This window comes from Bos grunniens, chromosome 6, assembly GCF_055505025.1.
Source record: "Bos grunniens cultivar Pamir isolate PY7600 chromosome 6, Bosgru_T2T1.0, whole genome shotgun sequence".
Taxonomy (NCBI): Eukaryota; Metazoa; Chordata; class Mammalia; order Artiodactyla; family Bovidae; genus Bos; species Bos grunniens.
The window spans coordinates 73,538,384-73,565,937 of NC_141170.1; the positions used below are offsets into that span (position 1 = coordinate 73,538,384).

Genomic DNA, 27,554 nt, shown 5'->3' on the forward strand with positions numbered 1-27,554 from the left:
TCTATTTAGCTAGGGCATCATTGTCCAGTAGAAGTGATAACGGCAATGTTCTAGTTCTGTGCTGGCCAACGTGGCAGCCACTAACTACAAGCAGCTCCTGAGCACTTCAAATGCGGCTAGCATGACTAAGGAATTGCATATGTAATTATAATTTCAACTAATTTAAACAGCCATAATTGACTAGTGGCTACCATAATGAACGGCACAGATCTACAGACAGAAGATCAAAGTATAAAACAGGAGTTCAACTATTCAAGGCAGAGGCTTTGTCTTATTTTCTCTCCCCCTTTCCACTCCAAATCTAACACTTAACAGTGCCTAATACAAAGTAGAGATTAAAAAATGTTATTTGAACCTTAAGAGACATTACAGAGTAAAAAAAAAGGTCAATTATCAGTAAGTGATAGAGACAATCAATGTTAGAAGTTGTATCTGTGGGGGCGGGAATGGGAGGGTATAAAGAAGAAATACAATTGGCCATGTGTTGAAAACTGCTTAAACTGAGTGAAGTGTATAAGTGGGGTCATTTAAACTATTCTTTCTACATTGACAAGTATTTAAAATTTTACTAGTGTAATTGAATATTCCAAATTTATATTCCCACATTTTTTCTTCAAAAGTGTTAAAAATACAAGAATGCTTCATTCAATTAACTTACCCACATACAGCCACCGAAAAAATGCTTTGAAGTTTTTCATACTGCTATCTATAACTCTAAAAGATAAAAGTAAATCAGAAATGAAATTATTACATGAGGTTCATATATCATTGTTCAATTACTATGGAATATAATAATCCTTACTGTTCTAGTATAGCCTATCTGGATGACATTTAAAGCTTTAGAACAGATTTAACAAATCAAACACATAGCTAAAAATAAAATCTCAAAAGAGCAAATCCTGATTCTTTTCAAAAATAAACCAAATAACTCAGATTCTAACTGGTTATAACAGCCTTACCACAAACTGTAATAGTCTCTCCAAGCATTCAGTAAAGTATGAAATCCTTTTCTAACTTTGGAACCAAAAGAAATTAAAAAAAAAAAAACAAAAACAGTTTTCAGCACTTTTCTCAGTTTTTTAAAAAAAATCACTGATCAGTAAGAAGAAAAAATATCAACCATAACAGAAAATCATTATTATAAATGTATACTATGTCACTACCATTACCTCTGATATCAATAAGACATTACTTATGGAAGTTGATATTTTTATCCTTACAGTAACATATCTCAAAAATCGAATTTCCTTGGGCTTTACATAAATGTGCCCTGAAGATTAAGTGTTATAAGTGGAAGTCATCTACACTTTGATGAAACTGTTTCTGAATATAGAAATGGATATCATTTTTTTAAAAGCTCTTTAAGCTCACATCTGTAAGATAATTACTCTAAGCAAATAATATGTGCCCTTTTTACCCCTAAATCTCAAAGTCCCTTCTAAGCATTAAGTCTCATAATACTACTGGAGAAGTAGGTCAGTATCATTAACCTTTCTGTACACAGTACAACACCTGACGTAAAAAACTGTGACATCTCTTGCATTACCAAGCACCACGATCAAAATTCTCCTGCAGCAAAAATGGGGGAAAAAAAAGATTCCTGTCTTTCTCAGTTCACCCCAACCCCAGGCAATCACTGATCTGTTATAGGCTAATGTTAAAATTCTCACTGTCTCAGTTTCTCCATTATAATCTAAAATAATGCTATATTTCACTTATCTCCAAGGAGCAAGAAGTTCAATCAACAACCTTTCATTCATATTAAAACATGATCAGAGAAAACTTAGTATTTTATGTTTACTCTCTGCAAATATGCAGAACCAAAAAATAATTCAACATTCAGGAAAAGAAATGTCATTTCCCTCCTGCTCCGTTCTTTGAGCACACACATCTATATTCTAAAATCCATTAAAACGACAGTGGGGAGGGGTGTACATGTTATAAACTCACATACAAAGAGATGATAGAAAAAAAAGCTTTTTTAAGTTTCAGAAATCTCAAAAGCAGACAGAAGACTGGGGACTGGTGAAGGTCACCAGCAGGGGCCACATGTGAGGCACTTCAGAGAGGGAGCAGCACAGAGTCATCCAGCCAGCAGAACCCCGGGGACACTCAATCCTTAGAAACATCAAGTTCAACAGAAGACACAAGATGACGTCTGGGGCTGGGCAAAGGAGGACAAACCGAAACAGAGGGCACAGCACAGGCCTGCATGCCCTGGCACTCGTGCTGGCTTTGGTCCACCCTGCACCCAGTAACTCCAAGCAACTTTAAACTGCCTCAGGAATAAATATGAGTAAACAATCGGGCATCAGGTTTTTGAAGAAAGCTTGCAACAAGAGACCAAAACAAACAGCAAAGTGACATATAAACAGGAGATAATTCAGGAAGCAGCAAAGACTTTTAAAAAATCTAATTAATGTCCTCAGAGAGCCATGAAATGTCATATCTACAGAGCAAGAGCACTGCTTTGAAAAATGAGTAAACAAATAAGAAAACACTTAGTAATTAAAAGACAGGACTGCCATAATAAAACATGCAGCAGCATGGCTCGGGCCAATGACCTCACTCTCCATTCCACCTGGGCTCTTATTCCAAAGTTCACACCCTAGACCCTCTTTACCAACCTGAGCCTTCTAAATCTCAATTTCAAGCATCCTACTCAACCACAGCCACCAGCTTTCTTTCCAGTGACTTCTTGCCAGCATCCCAACAGTCGTACCACCAAGACTTACCCTACTAGTTCTCCCGTCTTTCACTGTATCTTACCCACTTATTTCTACTTTCAAAATATATTCAAGTTCTGACCATTTCAGATTCTGACCACCATTTCTCTCTTGGCTTCTGTCCTCGCCCTCATATAATCTATTCTCAACACTAAGTAAATAAAAAGAGGGATCAAAAAGATCCTAGGTCATATCCTGTTCCCCGACTGCCTGTAAGAGCTTATGATGTTATTCTTTATTATGTCCAGCATAAAAGCCAAAGTCCTTACAGCGGCCTACAGGCTCTACACGACTTGGCCCATCCTCCATGACCTCTTTCAACTCATCCTATCGCTCACACTCTTGTTACGTTCACTTAGTGGCTCCTGGAGGTTCCCCTCAAGTATGCCAGGCATGCTCCAAACTCAAGGCCTTTATACCTGCTGTCCCCTTTGCCCCAAGTATCAGCAAGGCTCACTCCTTCCACCCTCAAGGCCCCCCCGACCAAAAAACTGCACCTCTAACCCCAGCACACCCTAGATCCTCCTTCCCTACATGGGTTTTCCCACCACTACAAACCACTATCTGACCTGCTATAGAATTTAATTATCCATTTCTTTATTATCTGTCTCATCACATTAGAATACAGTACCTATGAAGGTAAGATTTTTATCAGTTTTGTTCACTACTATACTCTCATCTAGAATAGTGTTTAAAACATAGTTAAAAACGCACAATAAATGTATATGATGAATGATAGGGCTGGATAATCAAGTCAAGAAAACTTCATAAGAAACAGTAAAGACAAAGCTATTTAAAAAATGTGAGTAAAAATAAAAGACATAGAGGGTCAATCCACGAAGTCTAATATGACCAACTAGATTTCTAGAACAAAAATCTAGTTTTAGAAAGTGGGGGAGAAGAGGAAATTATCAAAATAGTAATACAACAGAATTCAGCTTAAAAATAGCGTTTTTTTTATTATCAGTACAATATATAGAAAGGCCCACATTTAAAATACTACTGTGAAATTTCAATGTATCAAGGATGAAGAATAAAGTTTTCAAGATAAGAAAAAAAAAAACAGCATACAAAGGAATGAGAATTAGAAGCACCAGACCTGCCATCAGCAACAAACAGGTCAGAACACAACAGAGCAATGTTTTCAAAGCTCTCGGAGAAAATAAATCTCCCTTCATAATCCATACCCAGTCAAAACCGTCAATTAAGTGTGGCAGGAGGAGAAAAGACACAAAAGGACACAGAAGGCTTACCCTTACACATCTGTTTTCTAAGTTATTGGAGGACATTTTCCACAAAGTGATTAAATGAACCAAGAAACAGAGGAGATCCTGAAAGTAAGGACCTAACCCATGAAAGCAATGAAGAAAACGCCTGGGTGGTAGCTGGCACAAGAGCCGGAACCAACGGACAGATTGGTGCAGGGTGGTGGTGCTGCGGGTGTTGTGAGGTGGGAGGCTAACAGAGGAGGCACCAGGGACAGAGGGGAATTCCAGGGATGTGATGCTACCCTTGAGACAGGGAGAAAACCTAAAAATGTGGTAAAGAGAGACAGTGCAAGGAAAAAAGAAAGCAAAGAGAGTCTAGGAAAAACAAACAGAAACAAAGGAACAATTTCAAAAAACTGATAAATAAAAGAAATGCAGTACAGTCATACAATTTAGAAATATGGAAGTAACCTAGAGAACCAAAACCAGAAACAGTTATAAGAGTTTAAAGGATTCCCTCTGAAGAGAGGACCTGAGGTGAGGATGGGTGAGATAGGAAAATACCATGCGAATTTTTACAATCACTGTGCTATTGGTTTGTTTTAATCCTATAAACATGCAATTTTCATAAGAACTTAAAATCTCATTTTAAGAAAATCACAACAATTTGCTAGGTTCTCAATTACAAAAAGTGAAATATTCTCAAGTCAATGATTTCAATATTCAAGTATCCCCAATACTTACTGAAGAAGTTCATTTGCCTTGAGAATGAAAGAACCTACTGCAGTAATAGCATCTGAAAAGAAGTAAATAAATAATATCATTTGTCCAATAAGTAAAGTGAGTTTAAAGCATTCTATTGAGAAATAAAATTACCACCTTCAATTCCTGCAGCGTCTAGTCCAAGAGGTTCATATTTTTGCTTCCATGAAGCCATTCCTTTCAGTTCACTCAAATGGTATAATAAAGACTCTGAGCCACTATCAAAAACAGAGCAGAAATAAATTAGTATCATCACCGTCATCATGGTGGCAGGCACCTACCATCTTGCTTGAATATTTCTAAGTTTTCAGAAATAAAAACTGAAAGTAACTTTAATTTTCTTCCTATGAGAGACTATTAGCTCTCAAAATTATTTCAAAAAACTGTAGCAGAATCATTTGGTTGTCATGACTAGTGAGATGAATTGGCCACATGATTAAACTTTATAAGATCAAATTATGTCCCACAGTTGGTCCTGGCACTGTTAAGATAGTCATATGGTCATCTTGTTCACCGAACAGCTATGTATTTAACACTGAGCAAATATTTATTAAGCCCCAACTTCAGGTCAGGCACTATGGGGACTTCATGGTAAACAAAACGAAAGGGTCCTTATAACACTGATAGTCTAATGGGGGAGAGAGTCATAACCACATAATCAGACAGTTTCATAATTTCATAATCAGACCATTTCAACTACATAAATGCCTTAGAGGAAAACACACCAGGTATAGGTGAAAGAGAAGAACGTGAACTAGTCTGGGAATTAGAGAAGGATTCCCTGAACATCTGAGCTGAGAGCTGGAAAATATAAGTGAAGAACACAGCGGGAGTGTTCCAAAAAGCACAAGAGACGTACAAAAGCCCCAGGTAGGAGACAAAAATGCCAAGTTTGAGAAGGCCACCAAGGACATGGGTGCTAAGAAATGGGAAGGCACTGGAAGTTTTAATAAGAGTAACATGATCAGATCCACTGTGGAGAACACACCTGAGGGACACAGTGTGGACTGGAGACCAGGCCGACAGCCCTACAGACAGCCCTACCCCTCAGCTCAAAGAGGGGTAGGGCCAGGGGTCTCAGCAAAAGAAATCTATCAAAATCTAAGTCAAACACTGAACATCAACCTGCAAGCCGCCTCACTGAGGTGGCGGTGTTTAGAAATGGCATGAGACTTGAGGATCTAGAACAGTCTTGGCTCTGACACGTAATAACTTTGGGGCAGCCATATGCCCTTTCTGAACTTCAGTTTCTTCTTATGAAAATGAGGATAATCACAACCAACACCTTGCCAAGGACTTAAATGCAAAAATATATAACATGCTTTTACATAACATATAAAATGATATACAAACAAACTTAATTTCACTGCTCAAAAAAGGGTATATGCCCTATTCAAGACATAACTCATGGTTGTCTGGGGGAGAAAAAAGCCCAGATAGGGCCTAGGGTGGTGGAAAGATGTTGGAAAGTTATTTCACAGAGCAGTCACTATTATCAATTCTTTAAATCTTGGGCACTCTAAGATTCCCCTCAAATGCTAAGGCAAAAATTTCATCTAGAAGACACTCAAACAGAGAATGCCAGATGATGAAAAGAAGGCTAAGAAAGAAACCAACGCTAAGTACGTGCGGATGCAACACCAAAAGATTCTACGTCATCTTCATACCTCTGTAAGTGACTTATAACCAGTTTTTGTATACTGGAATATGACGACTCTATAGACTGGCCAAGCTTCTTTAAGCCCTGATTAAGAGAAAAAAATATAACATTTAGCATACAAGATACTATATGCCACTCTAAAAAAATTAAGACTATGTTCATAGCCAGTAAAATACAAAGATAACCACACCTTTACTGTTAACTGGTTCATTAAGAGGGTCTGAAGTTCAGCACTAGAATGAAAAAGAAAGTATTTTTAGTCTTCTCTATTTAAAATCTGAATGCATCACTTAAAACATTTAATTTCAAAGTACAAATTTAAACAAAGATTTTAAACAAATAAAAAGAAATAGCCCAACAAAAATTAAGACTTTGTTGTACTCAGAGAAACAGACAAAAACAGGAAATATTAAAGTCCACAAAAGACTGAAATAGACACGAGACATGTGCTATACACTAAAATGGTAATTCACGTCAGTAAGGAGAAGATGTACCACTCATTAAGTTATACTGGGCAATTATCTAGACACTTAGAAAAAAATAAGTTGTTATGTCTTTCACAACATACAACCAAATAAATCATATCTGGAACATGTAAATGGAATAAAATCATAAACCACCAAAAAAATCTCTGGATGAAAATAAAGATCTTTGACTGCTTAATATGGGAAAGATCTTTTTAAGAATAATGCTGAAGTAAATACAATAAAGGAAAAGAGTGATTTAGCTACATAAAAATTTTTAATTTTTTATACATTTAAAAAGTACAGATATATGTACACATGGTACATACACGTAAAATGATTACATTTACATAGAAAATAAATACGTGAATAAAAAAGCCTAGAAAGATACATACTATTCTTTGCTTTTTGTGCATCAGAATTTTCTATTTTTTTTTTACAATGAACTGCTTTTGAAATAAATTACTTTAAAAAGAGAAGGTAAAGCAAGAGTATCTAATGTAAGTTTATTACCTTGCTTTCCCCCACAACAACAAGTCCATGAATTCATCTTGCACTGATGTGGTTGTGTTCTTTTCCTAGAGAAAGATGGATAAACTCATGATAAGTGTTTTTAAATAAGCATTATTTATTCAAAATCACAGGAACATGACTCCCTTTCTTACCTTTAACCTTCTCTCAAATCCATATTTAAATTGATTATCTGAATAGCAGTTATGAGGAAACAGCCAGTCAGCTCTTCTAACTGTCCTTAATCGCCACATCCTACTAGCTCCACTTCACAATCCTGTCCCCACCTAAGTTTTTCCAATGGGAAGGACTGGCATTATCTCTCTCTGAGACAAGAGTCTGAGGTTAGATCAAGCCATCTCAAAGAAATCATGATCTGAGCCTTGAACAAATCAGACCGATTTTTCTCATGTCCCTCATGAACTGAGTAAGGACATCATACACTCTAAACACCTTCCATGGGAAACTCCAGTTACATCACCTGCACAAACTTGGTAAGACGAGAATCCATCTGCATCAGTATTTCTTCCCAGGCTTCACACATACACGTCAGTGACAAATTTATATACTATTAGCAAAAAGAAAAAGTATTAAAGTAGCAAAAAATATTTAAGTCAATATGCTAACTAAATAATACATGCTTCTTACTGCCAATTGTCTCAAAGAAATCCAGGATTTACTGTAAACCACTTTTAACTCAGTTAAGCCTGAGAAAGAAGAGACCATGGCTCACACTTGATAATCATTTAACTATCAAACATTCTCAAATTAAGTTTTTATTTAACTACCAAACATTCTCAAATTAAGTTTTTATCTGGTAAAATAGATATTTTTCAACTTTTTACATATACAATGTGTTTTATGTACATTAACTGTTAAAATGCTGATTGGTCAACTATTGAATCTTCAAACAGTATCCTTTTAAAAAGATACTGATCTCCAGAAATCTTTGACACGAAGTACACTAGTGACTGTGGCAGACTGAAGAAAGAAGGTCACAGCGCTTTGTAGCTCCTCTATCTGGGTGTATAGTCAGTTTCTCTAGTCTGTCGATTTGGGCTGGCCGTGTGTCTCAGTGTGACAAGTAGCACGAATGTCACTGAGTCCAAGGCTCCAGAAGGCTTTGCAAGCTTCCACTTACACTCCTGACACTCCCGCTGTCGACACCACTTACCCAACAAGCCTGATCTAGCCTGTTGGGAAATGGGGAGTGTGGAGTTCAGATAAAGCCATCATGGCTAAGAGATACTTGGACCAGCCAGCTGACCACTGCTGTACGACCAAGACCAGCCTGAATAGCTGAACCTAGCCCAGAACAACAGAACCTTCAGCTGGGCCTGGCCCAAACAGTCAACTAACTAAAACACTAATCACCTGCTAATTGGGGGTATTTATTATATTCAAAAGCTGTTAGAATGACTATTTTCCATAATATTTGATTTGCAAAGAAACTTTTAAAATTACAAAGTATCTTATTTATGAGAATGTTTAAAAAGATTTAAACTACTTTTTTCTTTTCTTTTGGAGATATAGAGATGGGTTGGAATAGATTTTCAATTAAATTTCTTTTTCTTGTTTCAGTGGACATTATAAGCTTATCTATCAGACTAGACACCTCTGCCATGTATAGTTGGCTTTAAAAAGTAAGATTTTCAAGTTTTTTATTTATACAACATTAGAAACTTATAGTAAACAGTCACATAAAACAAGCTATAAATAAATACCTGTAAAAGAGCTGAAATGTGAGTAAACTTTCTGGCCATTCGAGTTACTTCAGGTAAGAAAGAGTACAATAGGTTGGTTTCAAGCTGTCAAATCAAAATACTAAAGTGAGTCACAAACAGATGTATTTACTACTTTTAAGGAAGAGTCAAGGTATAACTATGTATCAGAAAGACTACCTCAGAATTTTGCTCCTTTTCAGTATAACAAATTAAAAAATAACAGAATATAATTTTAGGACTCTCTCATCTGTAGCGTCTAACTATGTACAGATTACCCCCTCTAAGTTAGCAGTACTCTCTACTTAGAATAAATGTAATAATCTAATTTATACCACTATTATGAGAGACTTTTAAAATGATCACAAATATCTAAAAAATTTTTAAGGAATTATAGCTACCAATAAATACAAGTTATCTATTACAGAGGTACATGAATTATCACAATAAAGTTGTTATTAAAATCATCTCTTACAATTTCCACATAAAGAGTGAATTGTTTTACTATAGCACCAAACACAATTCAGGAAATCGTATTTTCGCAGACCCTTAAGATGAAGAGCAACCATGAACAACTGTTCCAGCAAACAGCAGGAAGTCAAGAGCTCTCTGCTGTTGTGAACACAATGAAACTCTAAGGCCTCATTTGCGTCACATCCTGCATCTTTTCGTTCTACTTTTGTTTAAGAGTTCACACATACTTAGATTAAGTGGCTCGGTTATTTGAGATGAAATTTTCGGGAAGATTTTCTTGAAGGCAAAGCTACCATCTAAATACTCTGTAGGAGCCCAGTTTCCACAGTCTATGACACAAACAGCACACAATGAAAAGGTTTTCCCCGGCTTTCAGTAGGCATCTCACACAAGAGGCGATGTGTTAGTTAAGAGCCCCGGCTCTGGAGCCAGACTGCCCAGCATCACCTTCAAGTCCTTACCAAGCAAGTTACCGTTCCTCTGCGTGCCATTTACTCAACTACAAAATGGGGATAATAACAGTACCTATCTATTAGGTTACTGTGAGGATTCACATAAAATTATACTGAATTACTCAGTACTGGGCACACATTAAATAATTAATAAATATTAGCTTTTATTATTATTATGGTCAAAATCCCAAGAAAACACTTGTTACAAACATGAACTGGTATAGCAACAAGTTAATATTGGTCATTAACAGACCATCGAAACACTGTTTTGATGAAAATTATGCTTAGCAATTGGAATAATAAGGTATTCACCAGTAACACTCTAAGATTTAGAAGCTCCAAGTCAATTTTTTGTTTTAATGACCATTAGAATCCAGTGATATGGATAATAAAAATCAAACCTTTAAAAATCTATATTTACTCTCTGCTGGTTCAAATACTCACCTGAAAATACGAAACTTCTGAAGCACCACTGGCAGAAACTTCTGTGACCACTGACAATGATTTCAAATCACTTGACAGACATAACGCAAGACAAGTACCAACAATCTGTAAAACAGTCAAATCCCCATTATATTTAGTGTTACTGCTACACTGCATCTGCTTACAATACAGGAAGCAAAAATTCAGAGCTCTAAAAAGCAGTTAACTCCTGCCACGTATGTGGCAGATAAAGGCATGTGTCCACTTAGTTGCAAGGACACAGACACAGACCCTACCAATGCACCCAAGTGCTGGAGAACTAATACAGCCCACAGAGCCTGCAACATTTTCCATCCTTTTAGGGAACTGTAAGAATAAGAAAAAGGTATGGAGAAGACCAAGACTGAGCCTAAGATTGCTTCTAATGACTTTCATCACATTCCAATCACAAATGGTAGCTCTTAAACGCAAGGCTAGAAAAACATTAAATCATAAGCAAGTGTACCATAGCAATCTTTTAGTTAAGAAAAAATTTTTTGACTAATTCTACTAAGAACCTCTGATCTTCAGAGACATCATATCACTATTTTATCTTAGTAAGAAAATTATCCTCTTAACATTTAAGGACAAGTAAATCCAAGAAATGAAACTGAGAAAAAAAGTAATGTTTTATTCTTTTCCATAAATCAGTCAGTTGTTACATTCTAAGGCAAAAATAAAGAATCTTAAAGAAAAACTTACCCCAGTGACTCGAGCAATTTTGAACATTCCATAAGCATAAAGCTCAATAAAACCAGAGCTTCCTCCAAGGACAAGAATATTAAGCCTGATTAAAAATAATGCAACAAGCTGAGGACAACAGAGAGGACCAAGTTCTTACACCAAGATACAAGTTGTTGCTGCCCTCATATAATCTGCACACTCAAGCTGCCTAGCAGGGAGACTGAACCTCTAAATAAATTCACCAAGTTTCAATTACATTGGGCTTGTTCTTTTTTTCCCCCCTAAAGAACAACATAAATTTCATTCGGCCTAAAAAACCTCAGTTTACAGTAAAATAAGAATATATTATTTTAACAATTGTATTTATATACCCTCAATAATAAAATCATCTCTTTTCCAGTTAATATAAAGTGCCATCAGTTTTATCATGGCCCTGATGCTAAACATATTAACTGGGCTTAAAGAACCTGAAGATTTCAATTTAAATTTCAGAAACTTAAGCACTTCTATCCTCCTTTACTTTTTAAAAATCAAAGTATACCATAATATTAAACTTGACACAAATATCATACAATAAAAATGAGTGAATAATAGATATTGTCTGTTTATTGTTCAGAGGTATTTGTCAGCAATGAAATAAAATGACAAAGAAAATATCTTTGGAACTCTGGTATAAAACTGCCTAAAGTATCAAATTTAAGAAAATAAAACTTGTTATTTAAGATGTCTGCAAGATTTACCTGACATCTCCCAAAAGCTTAATAATTTCATCAGAATTTTCTTCACTAAAATATAAAAATAAATTGGGTTATCTTTCAACTATATGCTTCAAATAATAAAAGATTTATCTTACTTGAAAACAAAAAAGGCATACTTTACCTAAATATTTTTGAGGTATTGCTATAACTAAAAAAAACAAACAGATTAGGGTAAAAAACTCTCAATAGAAATGCATTTTTTTAAAACACATGAGAAAATTGTCAACATTAAAAGTAAAAGAAAGAAACCTGTAAGGTTAATTCTAATGAGATTAAACTCTGATACTTACTTTTTTGGCAATGTAGGAAGTTTAGGTAAGAGAAGATTTGATTCATCCTCAGAATTATAAAAGGATGTTAGAACACTATAAAGGGGAAAATAAGACAAAAATAAGTATTATAAAAACAAAGATTCTACTTCTCTTTCCATTAAAAAATATTAATTTTTAAAGGCCCAATTTTACATATGACACATTACCAAATAAAATAGTGACTTTTACAGTGGTAAAACTGTGTATGGCATTTAACAATCACACACAAGAAATAGAAAAGTTGGAAATTCTTCATTTATCTTGAACTTTATTTCTGAAAGAAAAAAAATCAGCCTACCCACTTTATGTTAAGAGGAACATAAACAATTTTCTCAGCATATGAAATGCATCCATATGTATTCAGTATCAGTACCAGATATGGACTGAGAATTTATGATTCCTTATCTTTCCTCTAAAAACCAACACTGAACATAGGAGTACCAAGAGTACTTTTAAAGAACACTGCAGTTATTACATGATGTAATGATGGGTTCTATGACTCACACACATTTGGAGACGTAACAATCCAGTTGGTGTATATAAGATGACACCAAGTATTTTGAAACAGTTTTATTTATCCTCTCATTTTTTTCAATCCTACCTCCAAATACAGAGGGAAATGAATAAGGTGAAAAGTGGTGTCCTGAAAGACCCTGGAATCTCCATATAACATTTCTGAACTCTTAACAGAAAGTGTGTTAGGAATACACTTAGCAGGTAACTGGACTGGGACAGAAATTACATGGTATACTCTGTTCCTCTATAAATTCACATGACCACTTGCAACCTTTATTATTTGATGATGGATTGATCCTTGTTTTATCTACAGTGAATTTTAAACCCCAGGCTAGACCTTATTATCTAATATTTTTACAAGCCCCTCCTGAGGAAATTTGTGAATTAATAATCAGGATTTACAAATTCATTTGATATTAACTTAAAACTTAATTAGAACAGAAAAGCTAACAAGAAGAAAATGATCTTATTTCCTCAAAAAAAAACCAAAACAACTTTTATGTTCAGTACTCACTAAGCCTACTGACCCTTTAGGCTATCTTTACTGCAAACGTGGCAGAGTACTTGATTTCACAGACTAAGGCAAAACTATTTGCACAAAATACGGAACCTATAGGGACCACAAAAACAAAAGAACTCATTCAGTATCAAAACAAAATGCTCAATTCAGCACTTTTCATCGTCGAAGAACATTTACTCAGACACAGAAACACAAAGTTCCAGAATGAAATATATGGTGAACAGAAAAACAGAACCTTAATTCGCTAATCAGCAATATTAACTAATATTACTTGAAACTATAAGTCATTGATAAAAACTTTTAAAAATAACCAAGAAGAAAAATCTTGGCCATTCAGGCATTGCTGCTCCAATAATAAAACAGATTTTTTTCCAGAAGAGAAAGAAATCTAGCAAACATTAAAAAAATTCATCTTGATAAGCTTAAGACAAAAGGTTAAAAGCAAATACACATACTCAATACTCAGATACACCTAAGTTTCCACTTTTTCATTTAAAAAATGAAAATTTCATGAACATCCTACTGGGACCACTGGGGTTTTTCTTTATCACTCTACCTGCTCTCAACAGTCACTTCCATCCAATGCATACAAGAAACTGGGGCCTCCACAGGAAAAGAGTGCAAGCTTTCAGGTTTTTCTACATCACACAACACAATTTTCTTGGTATCAGCAAGAGCAAAGGCCAAAACTAAAACAAGAAGAAATAATCAGAATAAGTCAGTGTAATTTTAAGAGAAAAACGGGTACTTCATTTCTTGCCCAATTTTACTATTTTAAGTATATCATAATCATAGAAATGATTTAACCCTTAAATCCTTCCTTTAAATAAGTAAAAAAATGAAAGGTATCTTTGCATACAGTTACGCTGGTATCAACACTTTCAAATGCTCAGACTTTTGTGAGCAACCTACTCCTGTCTTGTGTACTGTTCTGAACATCTTACATTTCAGAGCCTCTAGACTGGAACCTTGATGCCAAGCAGAAAACACAGACAGACATCAACATATAAACAATAATATTGTATCACCAAGACATACCGGTCCCCACCTGAAAGTTACAAAGTGATTCCATCTGCTTGGTTCCTGGGAAGGTTTTTTATTCCTCTTTTTAATTTCTAACCCTTATTGAACAGGGATATCAAATACTGATGGGTCTTCTTCCTTTCACTGTGGCTGAATCATCTAGTATCGTTTCTCTACAGAAGTCTTTAATGTCTTCCTAACATATAAAATTGAAGAACGTCTAGACAGAAGGCTGTGTGTTTCACTGTATACCAATACACACAACTCTGTGAGATGAGAGGCAATCCAAGTCTCCTCTTCTTTAAAACAATTTAAAGCAATCTTGAAATAATCATTACCAAGCTAAGCCCTATTTTACTGTCCAAAAACAGAAGACATTTTTTAATGATAAAAATATCACTTACTTAAATACATTTTCACACACACTGACTTTCATGATTTTTGAGATCCTGATGTTTTTGGATGAAGAGAGCAAGATCTCAAAATACTACTTACACAAGTTCTCTAATTTTGCACATACTTATTTTTTTTTCCAGTAGAAGAAACAAGAACTGAGCAAAATGAATATAGACCAAAATAGCTGTTATCTGTAGAGTGACAGGCTTTCAGGGCATTTTTACATACTTATATTTATCTAGGGAAAAAAGGAGGCAACAAGGAGGAATACATATCATTTTACAAAAACAATTTGTTTTTTTTTAGGCACCAATGATACAGATGACTTGCAGCATTTTCCTGTGCTGACCCGATATATACAGCAGCTCAAATGACTGTCAGTGTAACAACACATGGAAGAGGAGAGTTCAGTCCAAAGAGCAGTAGCATGATAAGCTACAACATGCAGGGTACCAACAGGAGTAAGATCACATGGAAATTGAAGGAAGGGGGTCAAAACTGACAGTCCTTCAGGTGAGGTAAACAATTGTGCAGAGGGAATATTTACAAAACACCCATTTAATGCTAAAACACATTTTGGGAAGAAAAGGCCATGGTGGCTCTGAACTGACTGCTGCTGCAGCTGCTGCTAAGTCGCTTCAGTCGTGTCCGACTCAGTGCGACCCCATAGACGGCAGCCCACCAGGCTCCCCTGTCCCAGGGATTATCCAGGCAAGAACACAGGAGTGGGTTGCCATTTCCTTCTCCAGTGCATGAAAGTGAAAGTCAAGTTGCTCAGTCGTGTCCGACTCCTTTCGACCCCATTGACTGCAGCCCACCAGGCTCCTTCATCCACGGGATTTTCCAGGCAAGAGTACTGGAGTGGGTTGCCATTGCCTTCTCCCTGAACTGACTAGTAAGTGGCAAATGAAGCTCTGGGAAAACAGTACAGAACAAGACAGCAAAAGAACAAAACCAAAGTACCCTGTATATTCTCATAAAACTTCCTGTTAGACTTATCTTTGCCAAGAAGTCAGATTTCATTTTAGAGATATCTCTGCCATGAAACAAGATGGCAGAATTAATCTGAGTTCCATGAAAATACTATAAAGCATCTGAAAAAACAAAATTCCCAAATCAGTATTTAGAATTCTAGTACAGTGTAAGAAAAATAAATTCTTTCTATAAGTTCTTTTTACAGAATACTCTTTCTGAAAAACAAAAACATATATTTTATAATACTGTCATTACGTTTGCCATCTGGTCTCCAAGCGAGACAGGTCACTTCCTTTCCTGTATTTTCATTTGGTGGAAAACTCCAAACTCGATGAAAACTTGCAAGTCGATGAAGTAAAACCTAAGACAAAACAGATATAATGGCAGATAATAAAAACATCCATTTCCAAAAATAAAATAAATCTAAACCCCACTATAAATTTTTTTTTAAATTGTACCAAGTATAATATTTAGCCATCAGAAAAAATTCAAAGTCAAGAGTGTCTGAATGAACTTAAGGTATTTTCAAAGAAATGAGTGAAACAAGGTCTAATTTAACCCTGTACTCTACACATTTTCCTAACTTTTATGTCAACAAGAGACTTATGTTTTAGAAAGGAATACAGCTTCCCAGACAGCTCAGCGGTAAAGAATCTACCTGCCAAGCAGAAGACTCAGGTATGATCCCTGGGTGGGGAAGATTCCCTAGAGAAGGAAATGGCAACCCATTCCAGTATTTTTGCCTGGAAAATCCCAGAAAGAGAGAAGCCTGGCAGGCTACAGTCCATATGGTCGCAAAGAGTCTGACACAACTGAAGCGACTCAGCACACATGCATGCACTGGCTCATTCATGCCTTCCAACACTACTCATCATCATTTTTGGTGATTTCAAGAGCAACAATGTCCTGGCTTTTGGTTCTCAACTACCTCTTCTTCAATGATCACAGCTTCTGCCTCACCTCAGTCATTCCCAGGGTCATGTCTGTTACACTGTCATTACCGACAACTACAAATGCTGCCATAAACTTCAGCTGCAAACTTCCCACTTTCCATCACTGTCTGTATCTTTCCTGCTCATCCCGACTAATACCCAACTTCAGTTCTTCAACCGCACCAAGACATACAATCCAATGAGTCTACCACCGATTCTCCCTCACCCCACACATGACCTCACTTCCCTACGGAATCAGGTTAGAATCCAAAGTTCATCACTACAATCATTTCTCTTGTACATAACTTCGACTCCCTTGCATCTCCTGCTTTTTGTCACCCTTTGTCACAACAACTCTGGTTAAACCCAACCACACCTGCACCCACGCAGCTGAACAGACGAGACACACAACCGTGCTCACTAGTTTCACTACAGAACCACGAACCTCATGTGCCTTCTAACACTGAAGAACAATCCCATTAGATTCACTAGTCCACTCGCCCTGTCGGCTTCTTCAAACTTCTCTTCCGTCCTCAAAAGTCCAATATTTTCTTCTCCATCCTCACTCCTAAACAGTGCCCTTTCTTCTTCACTAAGAAAATGGAAGCAACAAGTGCCCACAATTATACCTACTCATCTGGTCACACTGATGCTCCTATTTTTTCCCTTCCCTTCTACAGTTGTGGCTGAAGGAACTGCACTCCTCTCAGAGCCATGACAGAATTCCAGAACACTCTGGATGCGGAAGGCGACTAGATTTCATAGAGGGCTTTGAGAAAGCAGACATCAATACCCTGGCGACAAAGCCATGACAATCAACACAGCTTTCCAGGCTGCTACGTTTCCCTGACTGCTAAGTTCCCTTTTCCAACTAGTTTCCAAGCCTGGCTGAAGACAACTCCCACCTGGCCAAGTAACTATCAGGACACCTGCCAAAGGGACAAAAGAGTAAAGACACAAAGGTGAAGGTTTCCTTACAAAATGTCTGCCAAGTAATTAGAAACTTTCAGTAGAAAGTTACAACTGGGTTACACTTGATGACGTGTAATATAATATGAACCAGAAATGGCAACCCACTCCAGTACTCTTGCCTGGAGAATCCCAGGAATGGGGAAGCCTGGTTGGCTTCCGTCTATGGGATCGCACAGAGTCAGACACGACTGAAGCGACTCAGCAGCAGCAGCAGCAGAAATACTGACAACACTCAGGCACATTACATCAGGAATCAGTGAATCAGGAACATTCCATCAGGTGAAGCATGACTCTTTGTTTCAATTTAAAGGTATTTTTAATGGGAGGTGGCCAACCAACCAACACTGTGAATGCTGGACAACAGAATAAAGATTCTTAAACATCCTCTTTGGCAGCTACAGACATGCATGTTCACAGCTCGAGTCTGACAACTCACCTTTGTTTTGCCTGAACTGTTTCGTTTGAAGGGCGGAATCTGTGGACCCACTACTATGTCAACTCATAAGTGATTCATGAGCCTTTAAAAGCCCCATTTAACAAATAACTATGAGAGTCTCCGGGATGCAGGACCGTTTGATTGTGTCAAGCTGTGTGACAGAATGCGCGAAATGGGTATACGAAAGACCTTTCCTGTGTATGGTCCCTTATATTCACTTAGACTATGCAGCAAGACTGCAGAGAGGGGCAGGGTAGACAGGTGGCCCGGGCTCGGTGTCCTCGTGGCTGCGCGCCGGCTCACTCACCTCGCCCGCGGTGTTGGCCAAAGCAATGAGATCCCGCTTGGGTGACCAGACCAGGAAGATGATCTCCTGCGGCAACTGCTTCTCTCCCACCACCCGGAAGGATGGGAAACAGGTCGGGAAACGCAACATGGGGACGGCACTGCAATGACTTCCCTAGTCGGAGGCTGGCTGGGGACCCTTCCGGCAGAGCCCCGACGGCGGCGGTACCAGCGAGGTGCCCCACCGCAGCCAACGCGGCCCGGGCGGTCTCCGCCTCCCGCTCTCCCTGCCCGCGCCAGCCGCGCTGCCGCCGCCGCCGCGCGCTTTCCGAGCACTTCCGGTGCCCGAACTTCCTCGCGAGAGCACGGAGGCGAGGTTTCGATCAGCCAGAGTCCCTTCAACAGTCTCCAAACCGGTGGTCCTCAGTCTTGCTTGCTCAGTAGAGGTTTTTTGTTTCTTTTGCTTTAAACACCGTGCCCAGGCAGCACGCCAGACTGATGAAAAGCGCTTCCCTGGTGGCTCAGACGGTAAAGAACCTGCCTCCAATGCGGGAGACCTGGGTTCGATCCCTTGGTTGGGAAGATCCCCTAGAAGAAGGCATAGCAACCTACTCCAGTATTCTTGCTGGGAAACCCCATGGACAGAGGAGCCTTAGGGGCTACGCAAAGAGTCGGAAACGACTGAGCGACTAAGCACAGCACAGCACAGTACGGAATGGGACCCAGGATTTATGGAACACTCAGAGTGCTGCCAATTTGCAGCCTACGTAGGAGAGTTCTGCTTTAAAATCTCCGACATAGGCACATACCTTGATTCTTTGTCCCATTTAAGCTTCATAACTACTGATATTAGTAGCCGCATTGTAATAAATGAGGACCGTGGGCTCAGTCAGGATTTGTCTCATAGCTATTGGAGCGTCTACTATACGAAGGAATCTGGGCTCCACAAGTGCAGGGGACATGGGCTCAGCCTGGCCAGATGTGTGAATCAGTGTCCATCTGATGCCTCTTGTTACACATCTAAATGTGTTAACTTGTTCAAAAGTTCCCATAAGTTATGGACCTGGTTAAAATAATGTGACTATCATCCTGTGATTCTCCATCTTAAAATCTATGGTAGAAAGCCATCTACCTTTCACTTCCTTTGACTTGCTCAAACAAGAAATGTGGGAAGATCTTCAACTCTAAATAAGCCCTATCTTCCTGCCATCTATCTGGATCTAGCCCCTGGGAAAAGGTGACAGAAGTAGACTAATTCATTCAGCAACAAATATTTCAAGCATATTTTATGCCAGGCAGTTTGTAACTCATGATGTTTACCCTGCTCCCTTTCAGAGATGGGTCTTTTACCTTGCTTTTCCTGCAAACTATTAAGCATGGTCCCCAAATTTGTCCAGAGGCAGTATCCCAAGGTGAGAATGGACTTGCTTTTGTTATTAAGGAAATGCATTTTCAGGTATTAATGTTCTGGAGTGTTGTATAGTTGTTAGCACAACCAGTGCCACCTTGAGCCATGTACAGTTCCACCTGTCCTCCCATTGCCCTACCCAGGACTGTACTGTGTGGTAAATCACTTCTCTGTCATCAAGAGCTTTGCAGTTAATACTGTTAAATAATTATTAGGCCCAGGTGGCCTTTATGCTCTGTTAGTCCCCAAACAATGACGAAGACCTTCCCTGACGTATTCTGGCACCCACAAGACTAGTGCTAAAGTTGCTTCAGTCACATCTGACTCTGCAACCTATGGACTGTGGCCTGCCAGGCTCCTCTGTCCATGGGATTCTCCAGGCAAGAATACTGTGAGTGGATTTTCATGTCCACCTCCAGGGGATCTTCCCAACCCAGGGATCAAATCCTGCATTGCAGGCGGATTCTTTATAGTCTGAGCCACTAGGGAAGCCCAGGACTAATTACCCATTCATAAATCTTGACTTCAGAATGCACTTCCTGTTTCTCTAGGTGAACTAATATAAAACTGTTGCAGTGCTCCTTTGGTGGTGCTGAGTGCAGTTGCAAATGCTTCCAGATCATTGTCTGCCTGACCCCAACTTGTGAGTTACCTGGTAATAAACTGATCCATTGATAATATGGAGCTGGCTGCCTGGTTTCCAGGTCTCATGATAACCTTCTCCATCCTCTAACACATGGCAATAATCTAGATGGTGGGGTGCATTTAGGTAAATCCACTGTCTACCTGCTTTACAATCTTATGAAAACTGAATGCCCACTTTCCTGAAACTTATCCTGAATATGGTCTCTCATACCACACAGGAAAAGGACTGTGAACAAAGCTATACCCTCAGTGTTACAAGACAGAGGAGAGTAACTACCTACATATTATGAAACCTTCACAGAAAAGTATGAATTTCCCCCAAGATACGTATAACAACATAGGAAATATCATAGGTGTGAAGTTCCAGATGTGGCCATCTGGAAATAAGAAAAAATTTGGTTGTAAGTACATTCATCAAATTGTTTACAATAGTGAAAAATGGAAACAACTTAGCTGCCCAACCACAGAAGACTGATTAAATACAATATATCCATACTTAAGAATAATACTGTCATTATGTATATAAACTGATGTTCACATCTTTATGAGAGGATTACAAAACTATTTTTACAATTCTATTTTTTAAAAATTTAAAGTGTCTGTAGCTATTTATACAGTAATCTTATTTTTGGAAGAAAATACACATAAGCTGTGACAGTTATCTCTGGGTAGTAGAATCAGTTACTTTTCATTTTCTTTGACTCAGGTGGCTCATGTATTAAGTGTAAAGTTAACAGGCAGCAACTTTTATTTCCTTTTGTCTTCTTTAAACATGTAGAATGTTTAGGCTATCTCATTTTTTCCCACTCCTCACCTCCACATTTGCAAGTGAAGAAACTGGCCTATCTAATTAGGGTTAGTTTCTTAAAGACGAACGGATGTCACAGTTGCAGTCTGCAGGGGTACTAAGCTGTGCAATAGTGTGAGAATCTTGTGACTGTTCAGCTAAAGGGATATAACTTACCCCTTGAATCTCTGAGATCTGCTTGCTCAGTTTTGATGCTTTCCCTCCCCCTCAATCTTGCAGAGTTAACATTTATACTAAGTCTCTTGAAATCAAATTGTAGAGATCTTATCGTCACTTTATCAATGACCTTCTAGTTGACCCTCAAGTAATTTAATCCATGTCCTAATTTCCAGTTAAAACCACATCAAATAAGTCAAATTAGATTTTTCCTTTGCATTTTTTTAAAGCTTTTCTTTCTTGGCAGCTCTAAGTGTATTAGCGTCTTACTATTAGGCAGCACTGTTGGGTTTGGAGGCATGAATGAGCATTTCCATTCACCTGACCCAACCCTGATTTATGAGGAGCTTCTACTGGGTGAGTGAAGAACAGTGTTAGCCTGGGTACTAACTTCCAGTTAACTGTGTTAGCTTCCCAGGCTTGTGGAAGAAGGAAGGCAGCCATGGGTCCTGCAGCTGGTTGTCTCTGACATCACCGTGTGCAAGACACAGCTCACTGGCTCCCTGAGTCCATGAAGTCCACAGGCCCCGGCCCCAATAAGCTTCTAAGCTAGAGAGGGAAACAAGCACAGAGAGTCGTTGTAGTACAGGACGTGATTTAAGTGCCTGAAAACAAGTCCAAGACACACAAACACACACCTATTTTTCAATGGCAAAAGAAGACTGTTTCACTGGAGACACCATCGAGGACATCATGAAGGAGGTGGCATCAGACCACAACCTTTCGTAGGCTGTCATTTTATATTTAAGTCAAAGGCACACCATGTTTTATTGTATTTCACAGATATTGTTTCTTTACAATTGAAGATTTGTGGCATCCCTTTGTTATAAGATGATGGTTAGCATTTTTTAGTAATAAAGTGTTGTGTGTTAGTTGCTAAGTCGTGTCCAACTCTTTGTGACCCCGTGGACTGTGGCCCGTCAGGCTCCTACATCCATGGAACTCTCCAGGCAAGAATACTGGAGTGGGCTGCCATTCCTTCTCTCCAGGGGACTTTCCTGACCCAGGGATCAGACCCAGGTCTCCTGCACTGCAGGCAGATTCCTTACCATCTCAGCCTCCAGGTTTTTTTTTCTTTTTCAATCCTTCTAAGAAAAAGAGCAATTTGTCTCCATATCTTAGGCAAGCCTAATGTTAGGGACTGAACTGTATCTCTCCAAATCTATATACTGAAGACCTAACTCCCAGTACTTCAGACAGGGGCTGGATTTAGAGACACCATCTTTAAAAAGGAGATAAAGGTAAAATGAAGCCATTAAGGTGGGCACTAATGCAATCTGACCATCCTTACAGGAGGAAATGTGGATACAAAGAGACACCCAAGAAAGACCATGTGAGGACAGAGAGAGAAGGCAACCACCTGCAAGCCAAGGAGAGAGGCTGCAGAAGAACCAAGCCTGTCAACACGTTTATCCTGAACTTCCAGGCTCTAGAACTGTGACAAAGTTAATTACTGTTGTTTAAGCCATCCAATACATTTGTTATAGTAGCCCTAGCAAATTAATATACCTACCACCTGAAAACCTGTAGAAAATTCCATACTTTCAAGTTTCTACTGAGTACCTACAACACTTAGGAGACATGAGACTCTAAGAAGTGGGTACTGACATTAAGAAACTGAAACCTTTTGGGGAAACAGAAGCTGTCAATACAATCATGGAATAATACATAAAAAGTGACTCAAGTGTGCTGCAGAATAGTAAGCGGCTTGGAGAGGAAGGTCTTAGCTGGTATCAGTCTCAAACTCACCAGGAGAGAGTGGGATTGGGACCAGGGCCTAAAGGCTCCGTAACACTTTAAAAGATGGCTGTATGGAGGGAAATATTCCAAACAGAAAAAAGAGAATGAGATGGAAAGACTGAGGCATACCAGAGAAATAAATTAGTCCAAATGTCACACTAAATGTAGGGGAAAAAAAATCTAATCTCATTCAGGGCCTACAAAGTGACAAAAAGCGACGAAGTACAAAAATATGACAAAGTAACGTCATATTTCATTACGTTATGTAATATAAACAAGAAACAGAATGAAATTTAGCTGCAATTATTTAAGAAAAATGTCCTTTTCGGGAACTTCCCTAGTGGTCCAGTGGTTAAGACTCCACATTTTCACTGCAGGGAGCCCAGGTTCAATCCCTGGTGGGAGAACTAAGATTCCACATGCCACAAGGCATGGCCAAAAAAAAATTTCCTTTTAAAAAGCTTAAAAAGGTTTGTCTGTCAAATTTCAGGGATTTTCTTTTACTGCTGTTTTAAGTAACTATCTTAATGTTCAGCTATGCAGATTCCTAATTAGAACAAATGACCTCATGTCCCATCACACTTTATGTCCCAGAGACATTTTCACATTCTGTTAGTTTATCCTCTGAGAAAAGAAAGAGGTTAAGTCCTTAAAATTACCATTAACTGAACACAAGAACAAAACCATCAAACTTCCTATTTTTAACTCTCTGAGAAGGTAATGAAGTTTTCCAGTACAGAATTCCTGATTATAAGTAACACCCTATTTGCTCAATACTAATATGGGCTTTTTTTCACATTTCAGTATTTCTGAAATAAGATACATCTAAAACTTAATATATACAATTAAAAAGATAAGGGTGTTTTCCCCCTGAAAAGATGATTCCATCAATAGCACACTTTACAATTGATGGTATCTTAAAACTAAGAAAATGTGGTAATGATAACCACTGGCCATCAGGACCCAATTCTTCAGCAGTCACGGTCCCTCAGGGGTCTGAGTTTCTGGGCAGATTTCAATAGATTTTAACCATAGTATCATGGACACCATGAAAGTCAGGCAATGTCCACACCTATGCCTGAATCAGAGAGACTCTTACAATGACTCTACAAGGTTCATATCTCATCCAATCACCTCAAAACCTGCCCCTCCTATCACTACAGCAACCCACAAAAATGGGGCAAGAGAAGAATTTTCTGATGCTTGTTAAATCCAGGAGCTTGGCTCATCTTTTGATGTCACCTGATCTATCAGGACTACACTGTCAGGGCCATGTGTGAGGATTCCACAGCAGGTACCAAACCATCCAAACGTAAAATACCAGGTGGAATTTAAATAAAAGATGAAGTACAGTTCTTCTACTTTTACTTAGAGGGCTCCAGCTAAGCCCAAGCAGAGATGCCTCCAAACGTGCTCTAAATTAGTCATGTGGGAAAGAGAGGAGAGTCATCATGCAAATACAAGCCATTCAAAACTACTAAGTCTGAAGAAGATAATGTCAGATACCTAGCAGAGAAATGGGGAGGGGAATTCTTTGTTCAAACTCCTCTTTAGCGCTGCAACCCTGGACCACCAGATAATTACCATCTTCACCTGTTAACATTTCTCCAGGCTAACAAGCGAACTGAGAGCCAGGTGCATGTGCCTCATTTAATTTAACCACAAACAAACCTGAGATGTGTTGTCCCCGTTATAATGATAAGAAACACTGGCTTCTAGAGAGTGAATGACTTGGCCAAAGACATACAACCAGGAAGTGTTAGAATAGGAAAGAAGAGTTTGAATCACCAAAATAGACTGCCTCTGCTACAACTTTTATAAAGAAACATCCTACATAAGTTAAAAGACAATAAGATGACAGAGCAAGTCATAATTCAACAAACATTTAGGTGATTCTATACCATCAAAGGATAACTGCAAAGAGTAGTTGAAAAAGAAATATTTAATATTAATATAACCATAATCATAATTGTTTTAGACTGCCTTTGTCAAAATTCTTTCCATCTTCAGATTCTGTCTTAAAAAAAACAACTGTACACTGTATTTCTCTTTACAAGTGAGATTTAAGCCACTGTACAATATTTTAATCTTTAATTTAAAATATCTAGCAACATATTCCTATGTTCAATGTAAACAAAACCTCAGGTTTTCATTCTTATTTTTTTCTTTCTTTCTGCAAAAGAATGCTCTGTGCCCATTTTTCAGATAAAAGAGGCTAAAATAGTATGACTGGAAGAGATGTAAAGAGAGAAAAAAAGCACCAAAAGCTAGTGAGTCAGCGCAGGTCTCCAGAGGGGCTGCAGTGTGTGTGTGGGGCGGGGGAGGAGGGTATAAAGGGGGGGGTGTCTATAAACCAGCAAAATACCACCTCCTTATTTTCAAGCTTAGAAAGGTGCATACCTTTGAAAGCAACAGAATTTAAGTCCAACATGGCACTTTCAGAAAATGGCATCAAAGGTTGCACTATAAATCTTTCTTATTCTCCAGTCACTGGACATTTAAGAGCAAAGATATTGATGGGTTCTTTCTCTCCTTTTCTTCTTCCTTGTAGCAGATGTATGATTCATGGATTGTCCTTTAGTGGTCTCCATTTTCATCTTATTGCTTTTTCTTTGCTTCTGCTTTCTGACAGCTCTGAAAAACAAGGTGCTAAATTATTTTGGAGAATGAGCACAGTGAATTATGTAATTATGTTGAAGTTTAATTAACTAGCTAACCAAATAAGAAAACAGAAGGGAAAGAATTTACTGTATTATAAGTATAAATCCTCAGAATCCTGACCACAGTAACAAGGAGATAGAGTCCTGACCAAGCAAAATGTTTTAGAGAAGAAATTTCTTTGAAAGATGGTTACTACAGATTTAGAACAATCTATTCAGGACGAATACACCACAGAGGTAAATAGTCAAGCCAATGAGTTGGGAGGGTTTTTTTTTTTTCCCCTTGTACATCTGTACCGCTCAACTCAGCACTTCTATCTCCAAATCCCTGAATTACATATTTCAGAAAAAGACCGATACACTGACAGTTAGCAATGGTAGAAGAATGCTGCAGCTCTGAAAAGGCTTACAGAAGCTCATCTTATAGTCATAATTTTCCTTTCCTCAGTATCCTAAAAGCCTGACAAGTGCCATACAGGAAGTCCACATTTAGTGGTCTCTTGAAGACTAGCTTCAAAATGAATAAGCTGAAAGTCAATCTCTAAAAAATATTAAATCATACCAGAAAACAAAAACAGATCCTTTGTTTCAGGTGCTCTCTGAACTAAGTTACAGGCAATCTATAGCTGAGAAAGATTACTGGTCTGTTCATTCACTTTCTCCAAGCTAGCAGAATCATGCCATTTATTATATCATGAACAAAGGGGTGGGCTGGGGCTGCCAGCACTGGCAAACCTGGAAACTTCCAAGGCTGCCCAGCAATATCAACTGTTAGACTCCTTCTTATAAACCACCACAAGTCCTAGGGGAAAGCTTCTTGATCTTCCCAGGACCAAAATCTGGGAAAGCAGCTTCATATACAGTCTATAATCTCCTAGTGGACAAACCCAGCCTCTCTTTTGGTTCCCTCAGTATACATGTTAAGTGTTGGGAATACAAACATGAATGGGCACACCTGACTTCAAGGAGCTGGGAGACAGACAAGACAGACAGACATCACCCTTCCCTTTCCTTCTCCTCACTTTTTCTTTTTTAGGGAAAGAAACTGAGGCTAAGAAATCATCTATGAGGAAGTGGCAGAACCAGCATGATTCAGGGAACTGTGCTCTTAATTTTACCTTGATACTACATACACTACTATAAATTATTCAGGTATATAAAATGCTCAGCATATAGTAACTCCTAAATAAATACTAGCTATTATTAGTAGCTCCACATGACTACTATTCAGAATTTTGCTTGGTAATTTAATATTTTTCCAAAGTGTTTAGATTTTGCACTAGGGTATCTTTTAAGTTCAAAATAAAACAAAACAGTCATCATCGTTCTGTTTTGTGCATGTTATAAAAGTCTCCTTTTTTTCTAGCCATTTATTTTAAAGTAGGAAAATGTCCTGGAAAGTTATGATTTAGCAAATGTGATGACGTATAATCTCTTGATGGCAAAATCAATGATGTTATTATGCATGCCTGTATACAAAATTCAAACAAATTTTCTTTGGCTTATCCACTGATAAGAACTAAACATGAACCAGATTTCACTAGAAGATATGGTAAACAAAAACAGAAAGAAAATACTCATTTGTAATATGAATAAACAAAATGTTCCAGAGGTAGAGTCTTTAAACAGTGATAAACTGAGTATAAATCAACTGGCTGATTTATTTTGACTTAAAATTAAATTGACCTGGTATTGATATTTGTCCTCTAAATTACAAGTATTTATGTGACTGATAAAACGAGCTCTAACCACAAGAGGGAGCCAGCATCATTCTAGTTCATAACCAAACAAAAACTAACACTAAGGAAAACTAAAGTAACATAAGACAACTATGAAACATACAAGATGAAAAGACCTTTTATGCCATATAGGCTTAAAAAAAAAGCATAA

The 27,554-nt window shown here is 38.0% G+C and overlaps 2 protein-coding genes across 13 annotated transcripts in view; both read right to left on the reverse strand.

Annotated features, from left to right (window-relative positions):
• ANAPC4 (anaphase promoting complex subunit 4) overlaps positions 1–18,568 on the reverse strand; it is a 33,245-nt gene extending 14,677 nt beyond the window's left edge. For all 7 annotated transcript variants that reach the window (XR_015166218.1, XR_015166217.1, XR_015166219.1 and 4 more), the window contains exons 1-16: positions 18,270–18,568; positions 15,878–15,983; positions 13,785–13,917; positions 12,172–12,246; positions 12,003–12,029; positions 11,864–11,908; positions 11,142–11,226; positions 10,422–10,526; positions 9,055–9,138; positions 7,812–7,898; positions 7,334–7,398; positions 6,547–6,589; positions 6,364–6,440; positions 4,814–4,914; positions 4,679–4,730; positions 659–714 (exon numbers count right to left, since the gene is read on the reverse strand). Coding sequence is in view for 1 of the 7 variants with exons in the window: in XM_086407763.1 (XP_086263889.1) it covers positions 659–714; positions 4,679–4,730; positions 4,814–4,914; positions 6,364–6,440; positions 6,547–6,589; positions 7,334–7,398; positions 7,812–7,898; positions 9,055–9,138; positions 10,422–10,526; positions 11,142–11,226; positions 11,864–11,908; positions 12,003–12,029; positions 12,172–12,246; positions 13,785–13,917; positions 15,878–15,983; positions 18,270–18,398 (1,270 nt within the window). In the remaining 6 variants the exon portion in view is untranslated. The remainder of the gene's footprint in view (positions 1–658; positions 715–4,678; positions 4,731–4,813; positions 4,915–6,363; positions 6,441–6,546; positions 6,590–7,333; positions 7,399–7,811; positions 7,899–9,054; positions 9,139–10,421; positions 10,527–11,141; positions 11,227–11,863; positions 11,909–12,002; positions 12,030–12,171; positions 12,247–13,784; positions 13,918–15,877; positions 15,984–18,269) is intronic.
• A 6,360-nt stretch (positions 18,569–24,928) lies between these two features.
• Positions 24,929–27,554, reverse strand: part of ZCCHC4 (zinc finger CCHC-type containing 4) — a 50,718-nt gene continuing 48,092 nt past the window's right edge. For all 6 annotated transcript variants that reach the window (XM_086407773.1, XM_086407770.1, XM_086407768.1 and 3 more), the window contains one exon: positions 24,929–25,638. In XM_086407773.1, coding sequence (XP_086263899.1) covers positions 25,503–25,638 — 136 coding nt within the window. In that variant the 3' untranslated portion in view covers positions 24,929–25,502. The remainder of the gene's footprint in view (positions 25,639–27,554) is intronic.